At 38.1% G+C, this 16036-nt stretch overlaps 1 protein-coding gene across 2 annotated transcripts in view; it reads right to left on the bottom strand.

The window, feature by feature from the left end:
* Positions 1-665: 665 nt before the first annotated feature.
* Positions 666-16036, bottom strand: part of CDH9 (cadherin 9) — a 61143-nt gene continuing 45772 nt past the window's right edge. For both annotated transcript variants that reach the window (XM_042869321.1, XM_042869322.1), the window contains 3 exons: positions 4310-4427; positions 3961-4212; positions 666-1153 (listed from right to left, as the gene is read on the bottom strand). In XM_042869321.1, coding sequence (XP_042725255.1) covers positions 666-1153; positions 3961-4212; positions 4310-4427 — 858 coding nt within the window. The remainder of the gene's footprint in view (positions 1154-3960; positions 4213-4309; positions 4428-16036) is intronic.

The following is a 16036-nucleotide window of genomic DNA, read 5'->3' as shown; positions in this document are numbered from 1 at the left end:
TACAAAGTACTCTCCATATTGTTCTTGCACAGCACATTTCAACTACTGATCCATTGTAAGATGCACCTGAAAATAAAGTTTTGCACGATACGCGTTTTTATATTGTTCAGAAAGACTGAACAGTTTTTTTGTGATTAACAAATTATGTGCATAAGTAGTGTTTTTATAAATACTAATTTATTTAATAAAAATACAAAAATATAAATATACATATATAAAAATATCATGATGAATCAACACACAGACATTCTTTAACTCAATAAATATGGCAGTAATATTAATATAATTTAAATATACTTTAGAGATTATATTACAGCGTGGGTTCACAATGTCCCAGCTAATAGGAAAGGTAAAGCAAAGTAATTAAAACAAAAAAAAATCCACCTCATTATTAAAGGCACAAAAAGCCTTTTATTGTGTTTTCATTGTAAATGAAAACCTTTTTCTCAGAATTGTCTAGGCAGAAAGGGTGAATTATAGACTTTTTTATCTAAATCATTCATAACAACTTACATTGACTTACTGATTAAGCAAACCCTTACTAAGACAGCAACTATTTTTAGTAAAAAAAAAAATAATAATCCCAAGTAAGAGAGAGTAGGCCACTTTATCTAGTAATATAGACATGAATTCCACTAACATTGACCAGGTCACAGATTACTTCCTCAGTCTCTATCACTTTCCTCTCCACCATACATATCTGCTAATTTTTTAAACCGAGGTCCCCAGTCACTGAGGTAATCATAGTCTTGGTTGCCATCTGTGGCGAGTGATTCCAGGCTGCTGAGTGAATTTGCTATGGAATCATTTCCTTCATAAGCATACGTTGCTAATGAATCATAAGGAGGGGCAGCTGGGTCTGAATCATTTTCCTTTAGCCTTCGATGAATAAAATCTTGAACATCAATGTTTTCCCAAAGTGGTGCAGTCCGTCTTATCTGAAATATAGTTTCTGGTAAGACATCTCTTCTCATCTTACTTTCCTCCCTTGCTTCTGGATTTCTCAATGTGCCAATGTCAAAAGCCTGGGTGTCTTCTTCCCCACCCCCTTCATCATTGTATGTCACAATGTTGTCTCGAACATCATCCTTCGAGATGATCAAGGGTTCTTTCTTCCTCTGTCTCTTGAGGGCTGCAAACAAGACAACTAACACTGAAAAGAAACAAAAGACGAAGGAAGAAATGTAGAGTTAGAAATGAAATATATGAGAAAATATTTTCATTACCTGTTGTACTTGAAATGTCAAAAGATTTTTAGTAGGGAAATAGGTACAAAAGCTGAAGTTGAGGTTAATAAGTAAAAATATTGTGCAGCAGCCAAATGTATATGTTCTTTTAAACCTATGGGAGCAATGGTTAAAATATTATGTATTCCATATAGATATACAAGTTACTATTAAGATAATGTTTAAAACTGGAGAATGTATTAAAATAGATCATCCTATAGGCATTTGACTTCAGCTTTACTTTTGTGAAGTACTGCCTTCCTGGCAGTTACTAAAGGCAATGTTATAAAAAAAAAAGTAGTTGAATCTCCCAAACAAAAACAATTCACTCTCTTGAAAGCTAGTGATTTAGGTATTCCTAAGCTCATGAATCACTACTGAAAGCAGGATCTGCAAGCTCTCCCGAAATCAAGAACCTAAGAATCTTCAGCTATCAATATTATTGACAAAACTGGTGTTTTTTTTTTCTTCAGTGACTGCAGGAATTGAAATCTGATCTCTGCTACTGTTTCATCCAAAGCATGATTCTGGTAGTTTAAGAAATACTGGTTGAATAAGACTTTGTTTTGGAGAGGTAAGAATTGGCACTAAGCTGAGCCTCTACAGAGGTAGATGAGAAACTAAAGTCAAGCTTTGTAAATACATTCTGCTGGTTAAATGCTATTGATTTCAGTAGGAATTCAATACTTAAATGCATTTAAAAATCTGACCCTTGCTCCAGTATCTGAAGTAAATAGGAAAGGCCAACAAAATCATCTGTCAGTGAGGCGTAACAGCGGATGCCAAGCCACACTTAAAGGCATTAGAGCAGTATATTAAACCTTGGGAGCAAAGTTTTTTACTCTAAATGACTTGAGTGATGGTGAATAAAAAGAATGGACATACTGAGGCCTGAGGGGGAACAAAGATCCTCTGCATGTCATAGTACAGTGCTGCAAATGTAAAGGGTCTTCTGTTTGTGATTTTGTGAGTGTACAGGAAGAATCTTTTTCAAATTTTTTTCTAGTACTAGACAAGGAGTAGTCTATTCATAAATTTAGTAACTTCATATAAAAGAGGGCAGCTGTAAGGGCAGAACACTAAAAAATTATTATGAAAAAGTACAGCTGGGTACTTAAAGCTTCTCCTGTGACAGGCACAGTCACGCCACTCTACTGTCTGAACATACTTCTTGGTGAATAGTATTTAAATAAAGTTACAAGAACTACATCAGCTGTAAGCTAAGAATTTTGTTTAGCTGAATTCCAGCCTTATTCTACTTCGTCTTCAGCTATGTCTGTAGTGTTAAGCAAAGCAGGGTCTCTGACCCTGGGTCCAAAAGATTCAATCTGGTCACGCTTGTTTTGCACAGTGCAGGTCCCTGAGGCTGTTCTGTCTCATGTGGTGTTGCTATGGTTCTAAGGAGCAATGATGATCTTGATTTTTATTTTTAGTTCAATGTTTCTGTACTAACACACTGCAGCCTACTAGAGTGGTGTATTCATAGTGAGAGAGTATGTGTTTTGTGGTATATATTTCATGTTCTGTGTTATCACATGAGAGAGGGCTTTGAAGATACAGACACCATCGACATGGTGTTAAGAACTGTGCAATCTGGAGAGCCAGATCTGATTAGAGCTTGCATCAAGATTGATAGCTGGGAGGTGTGCCCTGCAAGTTCTGCTGCTCAGGCTGCTCTTGGACAATGTCCTGAGGAAGTAAATTTGGATCAGGCTGAAAACAGGAATGCAGTGATGCTCAAACCTGAACATTAGGAATAACTGTATTATCAGAACTCAAGCAGTCTCCCTTCCCAGATACAGTTCCCAAATATGTAGTTCTGTCTCCTAACAGCCTCTGTGGTCATCCGAACATTTACTGGAGGTAGCCCAAATCCACTTGATCTTGCTAGCAATCCAAATACTAACAAAATTATATAACCTTACACCTGTTAACTTCTCACTCCCCCCTTGGCAATCTGCACTGGCTGAGATGGGTGGGAAGCAGATGAGATCTAACATAGAGATTGACTGGAAAGTGGAGACAATGGACCTCTTAAAGAGGCATTTTTGGCCAGCAAAACCAACAGGCTACAATTTCTGTGCTCTTAACAACATGTTATGAGCTACCATTTATTCTAATTCCTTCAGATATTTCCTATTTTTTCAAATGCTGCTGCTGTCCAGCTACCCATCTAACTTTTGTGCTCAAACTTTATTTAATCAGCTGTACTCACTACCACTTGCAAGCAATTGAACATTTCTCTTCTATGCTTTTGAGCTAAATATTTCCTGAGTATAAAAATTACAAATCATTCATGATTAAATAGCTGGTATAATTGATATTTTTCTAATCATGGAGAAGCATATCACTCATCTTCAGGAAGATGATTTTCAGAGTCCTGGATTAAAATTACAATCTGTTTATAACGTAAAATATTGCTCTGATATGCACAGTATCTGCAACTGAACTTAGATTTTTAAATTTCTTTTCCCAAATAATACCAATAGTCTCATTGTTTCATTTTTATTCATTCTTACAAATTATAATGATGAATAACAGCCCACATTTGTTCCTTTTCCCCTCCAATCTCCTCTTCCTACTTAGAAAAGATTTCTTACAAAGGATAAAAGATTGCATTAGATATGAAATATTGCTCTGCAGTGTCATATGAATAAGGGGTTGAAGAATATCAGGGGTCTAGAAGCAATCAGTCCTTGTGTTGTCAATCATATGTCACCCCACAGGTACATACCCAGCAGGATGATGATGCAGAGGAGAATGGCAATCAGTGCCCCTGTGCTGAGGCCAGCAGGAAGGAGCAGGGCCTCTGTGTTGCAGGACTGCATGTTCCCTTGGCTGTCACAGGCACAGACTTGGATGGTTAGGGTGCCAGTGCTGCTCTGAACTGGGTAGTCATTGTCAAATATTATGATTGGAAGGTGATAGGTACTTGTCTTACTTCGGCTGTATCCATTTCTTCTAGTTATAATTCCTGCTGTGTTGTCTACAATGAAAAAGCAGAATAAATGTTTGTTACAGGATGAACACAGGATGGTATTGGGGCAGGGGTAATAGGGAAGCTGGCGCTGATCAGCAGTTACCTTTGTTGTCCATAATGGAGAAGTTTGGATGAACAGCAAATTCTGGCACCAACTCAAAGAAAAATTTGTGTCCTCGAGGAGGTTCATCTTTGTCAACTGCACTCACAGTCTGTATCAGCTATAAAGAAAACAGTATTTCATGCTTTTTTCTTTCTTAAGAGATTGTGTTCGTTTTAAATGAACTCTCTGATACTCACGTCCAGTGAAAATCTGATGAATCTCTGTAAGTAGGCACAAACTGATGTCCTAAGCCAAATGTTCCCCACATAAACACAGGAGAGGTTCCAGTAAACAAGTTGTTGCTTTGTTGTTTAAACATATAACAGAGAATGAAAAAAGGACAAGTCTTCACTGTGAGACTGCCATTTGCTTTGATTTGTACTCAGTATCTTGCAGTGGTACAGAAACAATTGCCCTTCTAAATAAGACATAAACCTCCTGTGGCCTCATATAGCAACGACACAGAGCAGTGTGTAAACCAATTGTTAAGTGGGTCTAATTCCCAGACTACCTCATCTGCGCCTGGTGATAAATTGTAGTACTGCACTGGCAGGATGCTCAGCTCTCCTGAGGTAATAAAGGGAGATACTTTACTCTTTCCTAAATTGAAATCTCTGGCTGTGAAGTTTTACAGCTGTAAACAAGGGCACTCAAGCCTTCTGGGGGCAGTGGAAACAGCCCCAGCACAGCATCAGAGCAGAAAAGATTGAAAAAGAAGGGCCTCAACAGTGATTCCATGTTGCAAAGGTTTTCCTGTTGCATAAAAATAAGTGCAATTATGTGAACCTGACTATATATAGACACATGCACACTAGTAATTTGTCTTTTTTTTTTTTTTTTTTTTTTTTTTTTTCTCTACCTTGCTGCTACTGGAGGCTAAGGAATACAGCTGCAGAACTGCAGAAGTAGAAGCTACCTGAGAATATCCATGAGCAGAGCTATGACTTGCAGCAGTTAGTACTGTGTGTGAGCTGTGTAAGGAGTAGTAATGCAACAAACTGTTCAAGTGATTGCTATGCCCCTTGCACTCTCCAGTGGATACTGTGGATACAGCTGGAGAATGGCCCATACTCCACCTTGAATTTCAAGGTATGTTTGAGTTCAGAAGATGTCATCTGAAGATGACAAAGCTCATTGGTGTGAGAATGAGAGTAAGCTTCTTCCAAGGATGCTACAACTCAGTACAGCTGTGTTTCTGTAGCACCTAAACTTAGAGGCAGAAGGAGCTCAGCAGTCTGACTTGATTCTTTTAAAGCTGTGAGGGAGCCAATGCCTGATTTGAGGTTTTCAAGAGTTTCCAGTGCATAGGGTGTCCTGAAATTCCGCAAACATCAAAGCCATTTGTTATCAAAGGCTTACTTCATGCCTTGTTTTTCTGATATTTCCAGGAAGAGTACAGCATGAGCCCTTCAAGAAATACAGTAATTGACAAGAAACATTGATATGATTTTTAAGCTTTGTGGAAATAAAGTAAGGAGCAGCTTTTTTTTCTTGCAGACTGCTACAGACATCACCTTGAGTGAGAGTTGAGCATAATGAAATTTGGATGAGTATTAGCATATCTCAGAATGAAACTCTATTGGATGAACACAAATACAGGGCTGTAATATTCAGAAACTAGAAATCTCTACACAATGAGCATTCACCTATTTTTCTGGTAAACCTTGGGATACTTTAATTACATGTAATTACAGTCAACTGTTACATAACAATTTAAAAAAAAAAAAAAACAGCAAAAACAATAGAGAAGGTCCTAGGACCTTCTTCTAAAATAATTAAAAGAGATTTTTTTATTTATTACTATTTTATTTCTATGTTCCTAGGTATCCTGTCATCAGAAATGGACTCGAAAGGGAACGTGCAAATATCAGCACTGTACAAGAGGAAAAGAATATGCTGAAGGTAGGATTATGCAGTTTATTTAAGCATGAATAAAATAATGACTATATACTGAGGTCTCTTCACTTCTAGAGCATTTGATGATCATTCATCACCTCACTTTGGGTGTTTTAGTTAGTTAGTTTGGTTTTTAATCAATTTCTCAAGATTAAACAAACTTCAGTTTAGGACATAGTATTCTGCCTATGTCTCTGATTCTGTCCCCTGTTTCCAATTTACAGTCTATTCCTCTTCTTCCTGTTACTATATGCTTCTGAGAGTGGCCACAGAGAGAGTAAGATGAAGACATTGCTTTGCTTTAAGTGAAAGTGGAATATTATTATAACAAAACACACTTTTGATAGATGTAGAATATCAAAATGAAAATATTTCTTCCCTCAAATTTTTATAAGTTTGAAAACACACACACAAAAGTGCTAGAGATGAGTTAGAATTAAAATATGTGGTAATATTTGTGCAATTACTTGATGAAAAACTCAAGGATAAAAAAAATCCTCATGTAATAGCTGCCAGAAATTACTGTTGAGAATCTTGGAGTTTTTTGAGATGTAATCAGTGGGATGTTTATAGCATCTGGATTTTATTCCCTTCATGTGCAAATGACATGGGGGAGGACAATTATGCCAGGCGTAGCGAAACCTAATTACATTGAAAACTTATTGTTGAGGATAAGGCTGAAGGAGAAAACAATAATAACAACAACAGCAGAAAAAATCTTTTCATCTGCTCAAACTATTGGCTGCATAAATTGTGAACCAGCTGTTTTTTCATCACGAAAGATTTGAGAACAGAACAATGAAAAAGGATGAATGCAGGTGATTTAAAAAAAAAAAAAAAAGTTAAAAGGAAATTAGAAATGTTATCTAATTAAGTTTTTGTTTGTTTATTTGTTTGCAATACAACTGTAAATAAAATAGATGGATGTTAGTGAAAATCACTGCAGAAATGAAAAATATGAGCCTATTTTTATTGTGCATTAAATCAGTTATTTAAAAAAAGAAATAGTACTGATTTGTTTATATTTTGCAATTTTACGATGAAAATATATTCTTCTTCCATTTTAGGGCAATTGTTGAGTTATGATCACTTTTCTGCAAGACCTCAGAGAAAGATCTTCAACATTGTAGGATTTATGAGGGAAGCCCTACTTCAGGAAATTTCCTTTTACTCAAATGAGTAAAGCTTATCAGTGTTAGAGGAGAAAAGAAGCATTCTCATTTTGTCTTCCATTGTTTCCAGGAGAAAGAGCATAATTTGGAAATACAGCATTATTGCCACTATTTTAATGTCAGTGCTGTGTGCACTTCTCTGCACTTAAAGAAATAGACATTTTTGTGTTACCTTTGAGGGTATTAAAAATACAAACTTAGACACTAATAACTTCTCTTTTATATTTGGGACAAAATGGTTCTACTAACTTGACAATGTAAGATGAGTTGTGAATGATGAAATATTCTCACTGGGAGAATATATTGGAGAATTCTTTTCATGATGAGACCAGAGAATCTTTCTAAAATATTTGGGCCCATTTCCCACTGGAATCTATTTTTTAAATATGACAATGGTTTGGTTAGAATATTGCTTTCATTTTTTTTTTATTCTTTTCTCCAGAATACTGTTTTTCAAAGATCATGACTCACACGAAATTCAAAACTGTGACTAGTTTTTCTTCTGGCTATTTTATAGCCATTTGCATTAAGCTCTGGAAAAAGAGAGAAAAAAAATGATCAGGAATGAATAGACTACCTCATAACAGATTCCACAGATGTAGTACAACCACAGACACTGACTGCTCTATAGTTTGATTCATGCTCCTTCAAATACAGGAAGAATATAAAAGCTAGGTGGGAGCATTCTGAAATAGTAAGAGTCCCTAATCACTTCAGAGATGTTCCTGAGGCTGCATCTGTAGACACAGAGTTGAACAAGCAAGAGTGTTGGGTTATGGACTCACTCTTAGGACTGTCTTCAAAAGGAAAAGAAGAAACATTAAAGCAAATGTTAGGCTAAAAGTACATCTTCACCTATACAGATATTTTAATAAATAGCACCAGCTAGCCACCTTTTAGGTGAAGTTTTCAGCCTGAACTGGTTTGATACTTCGTCCGTACAAAGCACAGTTGCAGCTTGGCTCCAGAGCCCATACTTCAACAATGCAACACAATGCTTCAGGCATTATTAAAAAGTTAAATGAAGAAAGCTGAACAAGATGAGGTGAACAGATGAATTCACATTAAAAATTTCTACCCAGAAAACAAAATTTGAGATAATTTGAGTGTCTACCGAATAATCTGCTGCTAATTATTTTTTTCGAACAGAAGCATACTGGTGATGACTGTCATGTTTGAAAATACGTATAAAATGTTTTAATTTTTTTTCAAATTTTTTTTTGTTAAAATTCACTTTAAACAAGACAGTGAAAAATAATGTCACTTGCAGAGGAGTTTAAAGATGCTCTGCTGTTTTAACCAGCACCTTTGTGAATTTTTAACAATCCATTTGTCGTATAGCATGAAATTTGTATCTCCAGTGACTGAGAAACAAGACCTCTGATGAATGACATTATTAGGAGAGAGACTTCACAGCAGGATCTGCTGAATTTTCTTTTATTTCTTTTGTGGGATTACAGACTGGCAGAGGAATAGGCCTTGAATCCGGTTGAAATGTTTGGGCTTATGTTCTTGTTACATTACATTCTTAGATAAACCTGGATATTGTACAACACTGAGAAATTTTTCAAATGCAATTTTTCTACTTTGGTGTGCTTCTGAAATAAGTTTTTAAAACATCACTAGACACTTGAGAAAGGGACATTTTGTTCATTGTTTTTGTCTGACACTTTTTTTCTGAAGTGACTTAGGAGAGAACAGAATAAATCCTGCATCTTGGAGCACTGGCTTTGTCATTTCTTGAAACATATTAAACTTCTTTTGTGTAGCAAATAATTCTGTGGTGTTTGATCTCAACAATGTATCTGCAATAAGCTATGCAAAATACATAAGAGTCTGTTTTTGAGAGATCAGAATGTAACAGTTTACACATACTGTAGTGAAATGATGGAAAAGCAAATCTGTGTCTCTCCTGTCCTTTCTCTTTCTTGTCCCTTTTTCTGCCTATGTGATCTGGTAGGAACAATTGAACTAACCTTGAATACACTGCTAATGCAGCACAGTGGGAAGTGATTGGGTTCAAGATCTTGTGGAAGATTAGAAAGCAGCTACATTTCTCCAGGACTAAAGTAATATTGTTCACAGAACGATAGATTCATAGAATCGCAAGGTTGGAAAGGACCTACAAGATCATCTAGTCCAACTGTCCTCCCACCAACATTACTACCACAAGCTACTAAACAGTATCTCATAGCTCTTCATCCAGACACCTCTTGAACACTGCCAGGGATAGCAACTCCACCATCTCCCTGAGCAGGCTGTTCCAATGCCTGACCACTCTCTGAGAGAAAAAGTTCTTCCTTATGTCTAATCTAAATCTCCCCTGGCTCAACTTGCAGATGTTTTCTATTCCTATTTCCTCGGGTCCTGTTTGTTGCCTTGCAGAAGAGGCCAAACCCCTCTTCACCACAACCTCCCTTAAGGAAGTTATAGAGTGCAGTGGGGTCTCCCTTGAGCCTCCTCTTCTCTAGGCTCAACAATCCCAGCTCCCTCAGCCACTCTTCATAAGACTTGTGCTCCAGACCCCTCACCAGTTTTGTTGCCCTTCTCTGGACAAGTTCCAGGGCCTCAGTGTCTTTCTAGTAGTGTGGGACTCATAACTGAACACAGTACTCAAGGTGCGGCCTCACCAGTTTGATCTCCTCCCTGCTTCTGCTGGCCACACCATTTCTAATGCAGACCAGGATGGCACTGCCATTCATGTTCAGCCAAGCATCAACCAGTGCTTTAGGTACCTTTCCTCTTCACAGTCATCCAGCCACTCAGCCCCAAGCCTATAGTGTTGCATAGGGTTATTGTAGCCAAAGTGCAGGACCTAATTCTTGGCCTTGTTGAACCTCATCCTATTGACCTCAGTTCAGTGATCCACTTTATCTAGATCCCTCTGCAGGGCCTCCCTGCCCTCAGGCAGATCAACACTCCCTCCCAGCTTGGTGTCATCTGCAAACTTACTGAGGGTATGCTTAAACCCCTCATCTAGATCATCAATAAAGATGTTACACAAGATAGGCCCAGTACTGATCCCTGGTGGACACCACTTGTAGTGGATCGCCAGCTGGACTCAATTAACTACTACCTGTTGGGCACGGCCTTCTAGCCAGTTTCTTACCCAAAGAAGGGTATACCTGTCCAGGCCATGGGTAGCCAATTTCCCCAGCAGAATAATGTGAGAAACCATGTCTAAGACTTTGCTAAGTCTAGGTACACTACATCAACAGCCTTTCCCTTGTCTACCGGTCTGGTCACACAGTCGTAGAAGGAGATGAGGTTGGTCAAGCACAACCTGCTTTTCATGAACCCATGCTCGCTGGGCCTGATCCCCTGGAAACCACGCACGTGCTTTGTGATCTCACCCAAGATGATTTGCTCCATAACTTTCCCTGGTACCAAGGTCAGGTTGACAGGCATATCATTCCCCAGATCCTCCTTACAGCCCTTTTTGTAGATAGGAGTTACATCGGCAAGCCTCCAATCCTTTGCGTCCTCTCCAGACAACCAGGAGCGCTGGTAGATGGCGGAGAGCAGCTCAGCAATCCCACTCCCCCCAGCTCCTTCCTCACCCTAGGGTGGAGCTCGTCCATTCCCATGGACTTGTGATAGTCCAGATGGAGGAGGAGATCTCTGTCTCCACCTGAATGATCAGGGGTGTATTCTGCATAGCATCCCAGGCTTCCAAATCAGGGTGTAAAGTGCCCTGAGAATAACTGATCTGGCTATTAAAGACAGATGTAAAGAAGGTGTTGAGGACCTCAGCCTTCTCCTTATCCTCAGTGGTCACATTCCCCGCTGCACCAAGTAAAGGATGGAACTTCTCCTTGTTTCTCTTCTTACTGTTGATATATTTATGAAAGGATTCCTTATTCTCTTTTACTGCAGTGGGCAATCTGAGTTCAGGTTGGGCTTTTGCCTTTCTAACTTCCTCCCTGCATATCTTAACAACTTCCTTGCAATCTCCTCAAGTAGCCCATCTCTTCTTCCAGAGGACATAGACTCTCTTTTTCTTCCAGAGTCTCAGCAGTAACTCCCAGTTCATCCACACCAGTCTTCTTCCCCTATGGCTCACCTTACAGCATTCAGGAACAGTATGTTCTTGTGCCTCTAAAGATTTCCATCTTGAGGAGCATCCAGGCTTCCTGGACCGCTTTACCCTTAGGGAGCAACTCCCAAGGTACCCCTGCAACAAGCATCCTGAACAGTCAAAGTCCGCCCTCTTGAAGTTCAAGGTAGTAGTTTTGATAGTCACCCTTCTGACACCTCCAAGAATAGAGAATTCTACAATTTCATGGTCACTCTGCCCAAGACAGTCCCCAGCCTTCACATCTCCCACCAGTCTTTCTCTGTTAGTGAAGAGCAGGTCTAGCAGGGCACCACCCCTTGTAGGCTCTCATACCAGCTGCGTAAGGAAGCTATCTTCCACACACTCTAGAAATCTCTTGGACTGCTTCCTCTGTGCTGCATTATATTTCCAACATATATCAGGGAAGTTGAAGTCTCCCATGAGAACAAGTGCTGGCGATTGTGCAACTTCCACAAGCTGCTCATAAAATGCTACATCTTTCTCTACATCCTGATTAGGCAGTCACCCACCAAGATATCATACCTATAGGCCTTCCATCTTATCCTTATCCATAGACATTCAATTTTGTCATTCCCAGTCCCAAGCTCTTCAACATCAAAACACTCTTCAATATAAACCACACCACCACCCTTCCTTCCTCATCTATCCCTTCTGAAGAGCTTGTAGCCATCCATCACAGCACTCCAGTTATGGGAGTGGTTCCATCATGTTTCAGTAATAGCAACTATGTCATAGCTAGCCTGTTGCAAAATCACTTCCAGCTCCTTCTCCTTGTTGCCTATGCTGTGTGCATTAGTGTAGATGCACTTCAGCTGAGTCATTGGTCTCACTCCCAGCTCAAGCGTTTTTCCCCTAGCCTCATCTCTGGTGAGCCCTGTTTTTCCCTTTCCCCATCATAGCTAGTTTAAAGTTCTTTCAATCAGCCCTGCTATCTCCTGTGCTAGGATTCGTTTCCCCCTTTGAGATAGGTGGGTTCCATGCACTGACAACAAGCCAGGGGCTGAGTAAACTGCCCCATGATCAAAGAACCCATAGTTTCTGCCTCGACACCAGCTTCTGAGCCAATTATTCATTACTTGTGCTTTCCAAGCCTGCCCCATGTCCTTCACTACCCCTAAAGGTATAGAACAAAAGATCACTTGTGCTCCTGTACCTTGAACTAAATGCCCTAAACACCTGAAATCTCTTTTCATATTTCGTAGGCTTCTCTGAACAATTTCATCACTGCCCACCTGAAGTATGAGTAATGGAAAGATATACCCCCAAAAGAATTATCAAATACCCCCAAAAGAATTATTTCAAAATCAGTGAAATCCTAAGTGGATGCCTAACTTGTCAACGTAGTGCTTGTGCAATCTCATGTGTTCAGGTAGTGATCCAGCATGTGCATCACTACAGTGACACATGTGGGTAAGATTGAATAGACTTCTGATCCTGGTGCATTATGTCTTCAGAAATGTTCTAAAATACCTACAATTTAATGAAGTTTCATGTTTGCTAAAGCAAAACAATTTTTACTCTTTGGCTCTGGGCCAACCATATGCTGACAGTTTTAATGCAGGGCTGAATTCTTTATAGAAGTTGGAAAGATTTTAATTAAACTACTATTCTTATTTTAAAAGTGAGACAAATAGGGAATTTGTGCCTCTCATGAAATCAATAGGTTTCTACTTGGAGAAGAGAGGGACAGCATACAGCTAGTTGTGACTGATAATTAGCAACAACCACATTAAAAATGCATTATCTGTCTTCTTCATCTTAAAAAGGAAGCAGTGTATGGAGAGTAATGAAATGAAAAATCTGCCAGCTTTCCAAGAGAGAAAACAAATTCTTTCCCTGTTCTGATGCTTGAGAGCCCCTAAATGGCAGGAAAGAATATAGCATCAATGCTAAAAAGCAATTCAGGTAGTTTTCTTAAATATTATCAGTAGATGTTGAAATTAACTGAATTGTTGTCACTAACTTGCTCAGTTTATTCAACCTCCTTTTCAAGTAAATCTTCCTAGTTTCCATGGAGAGGATTCATCCTCTAATCCAGCTACAAAGACACAATTAATTCCTGTGACAAGGGCATGAGAGAACTTGTACCAGAGCCTTCCCTACAGCAGTCCCTGGGGCTCCAGCACACCATCAGAGGATTAGGAGTTTTTAAATTCTGCAAGGGGAAGGCTGCATCATACTCCTCTATAGCTTGTGCATTAGGCAGTGGGACTCGCAAGGTGACAGATCTATTCCAGCCTTATCAATGCTATTGTTTATGCATCTCTAGTGACAATATTTCTCCCTAATCATACCACTGTTATCTGGAGACAAAACAGTGGCAGAGGAGGAGGAGACACTCTGTAGGATTTTCTTTCTGAAAACAACAAATGGAGCCTCTAATATCAGCTGATATAGAGAATGAGTAATGTTACTAGACAGTAGAGAACAATATTTGATCATTCTGACTGCTTCACTATGCAACTGGGATTTAGAGAGCATGGTGATTAATAGTTGGGCACAATTAAAAAAAATAATAATCTTTTAGAAATTAACTAAATACATTTATCTTCTCAGTCTGTCTCTTCTGTTATGGGCACCAGATGTCGAAGCACTGCTGTGATGTGTGAAGAAGCAATAATGACTCTAATAAGAAAGTATTTTTAGGTGATATTTAAAATAAAGTGTAGTACTAATTGAATGCATATTAATTATACTTACTGGGGGCTGCTAAACATGAGCTATCTGGAATTTAGCATCTATAGCCCAAACATTCCAGTTTGCGTCTCTATATTCAGTGTTATTTTTAGGTCCCAAACTGAAAGTATTCTCATGTATTAAAGTTTATTTGTTTTCTGAAACAGTTTCAAATACAGGTAAATATCCAGGTGTAAATTCAGATGCCTGCATGAGGAAACTAACTGTTAAAAAATAGAAGAAAGGTCTAGTTCTCCCATCCTTCTGCATCTACATTTGATGCGTACTCTCTTTCTAGTATCTGCAGATTTTTCCAATTAAGGAATATAATATCTGGAATTAAATTGATACAGTAGATGGGTGGAAGATCTAAACAATAAAACACGTAATTCGCAGGCCTTCTCATTTTCTCATGGCTATTTTTAGAAAGGCACTGACTTCACTGGAAAAGTAAATGCAGTTTTCTATGTTATTGGGTAATTCATCAAGTATTCTAGACTATTTGGTGAAAGAAAACTGACAAGAGTTTTGACTGGATTGAACTAACTGATAATATTCTACATGATTAATTTCATTGAAATAGTACTACTAAGCTCTAAAGATTTCTTTGTGTTATTCAATTAAAGTATATGACCTACTTTGCTATCAGCCATTATACTAAGATTTTAAGATTTCTTTGTCTCAATTTCATCTTGTGCAAAGAAATTTTGTTGCACAGTCAGAATTCAGGTCATGTGCCAACCATTCAAATCAGTGACTAGAATTATCTGAATGTATTCAATCTGAAGAAAAAAATAAATAAATAAAAGAGATTGTAGATCATAAAAAATATGAGGTTTCAATAATCAGAAGTTGAGAGAAAGGCTTTTCTCATTCTATAAGTATTGAACTATACAGTTATATGACAATTAATGTTGTCGGCTATGACAGTATGTTCTGATCATAAGCTTCAGTTGTTTTGAATCTTTCAGTTGTTTTGAAAGATGTATCTTGTTCATTTTTCTGATATTTTAATTTCCTCCACTGTTTTAATTAAATTCACCACTGCCTTTGACATGCATATTTATCTATGTACATCATTCGTATCAAGAACAAAATCATGGAATCATAGAATGGTTTGGGTTGAAACAGACTTTTAAGATCATCTATTTATTTCCAACCTTTCTATTATAAGTAGGGACACCTCTCAGTAGAGCAGGTTGCTCAAAGCCCCATCCAATCTGGCCTTGAATGCTTCCAGGGAGGAGGCATGGGGGGCAAATACAATGAACTTTCTTGAAAAAGAATTAAAATAAGATCAAGTACCTCTCTGAAGCCAATCGATTTCACTCAGACTATCCTCTGTATTTAATAACCCATTTAACTAAGTTTCAGTAGTAGGGGCAATATTAACACATTAGTAGACTGAATGCAATTTACACACCTTTCAGTTTACACACCTTTTTCTCTCTCTTTTCTATTTTTGTCTTTTTCCATTATATATATATATTTGTTTTCATCTCTTAAACCTCTTTTAAAACACCATTGCTTTGCATCTGGTAAACTGCATATTCTTGCCCTTTCTAGAGTTCTGCAAGCTCTGACATTCTAGATCAATCCCAAGTATCATTTATGCTATTTTCAGTACAGTCATCATGGCCTTGGTAAATACAAATAACTCTCGACAGAGAACAAAGTTAAAAATAATGTATTTTCTGATGCATATCCATGTTGCTCAGTCCTATAAAGTCTTTGAGTTTTGTGTAGTTAGTATGCTCAAAAGACAGAAATAAAGATCTAGAATTCTGTCCTGGCCTCTACCTTAGCAGAAACAAACTCAAATTTCCTTTAGGGAAAATAATCATCTCAAGTCTTTTCATCCTTTCAAAGATGAGAGAGGAAATAAGACAGGATTCAAACGTGGAC

The sequence above is a fragment of the Lagopus leucura genome, unplaced genomic scaffold (genome assembly GCF_019238085.1).
Source record: "Lagopus leucura isolate 7727_CA_CO unplaced genomic scaffold, USGS_WTPT01 Super-Scaffold_100002, whole genome shotgun sequence".
Taxonomy (NCBI): Eukaryota; Metazoa; Chordata; class Aves; order Galliformes; family Phasianidae; genus Lagopus; species Lagopus leucura.
Note: the sequence above shows the minus strand (reverse complement) of the source record. Positions and strands in the feature narration are given on the sequence as shown.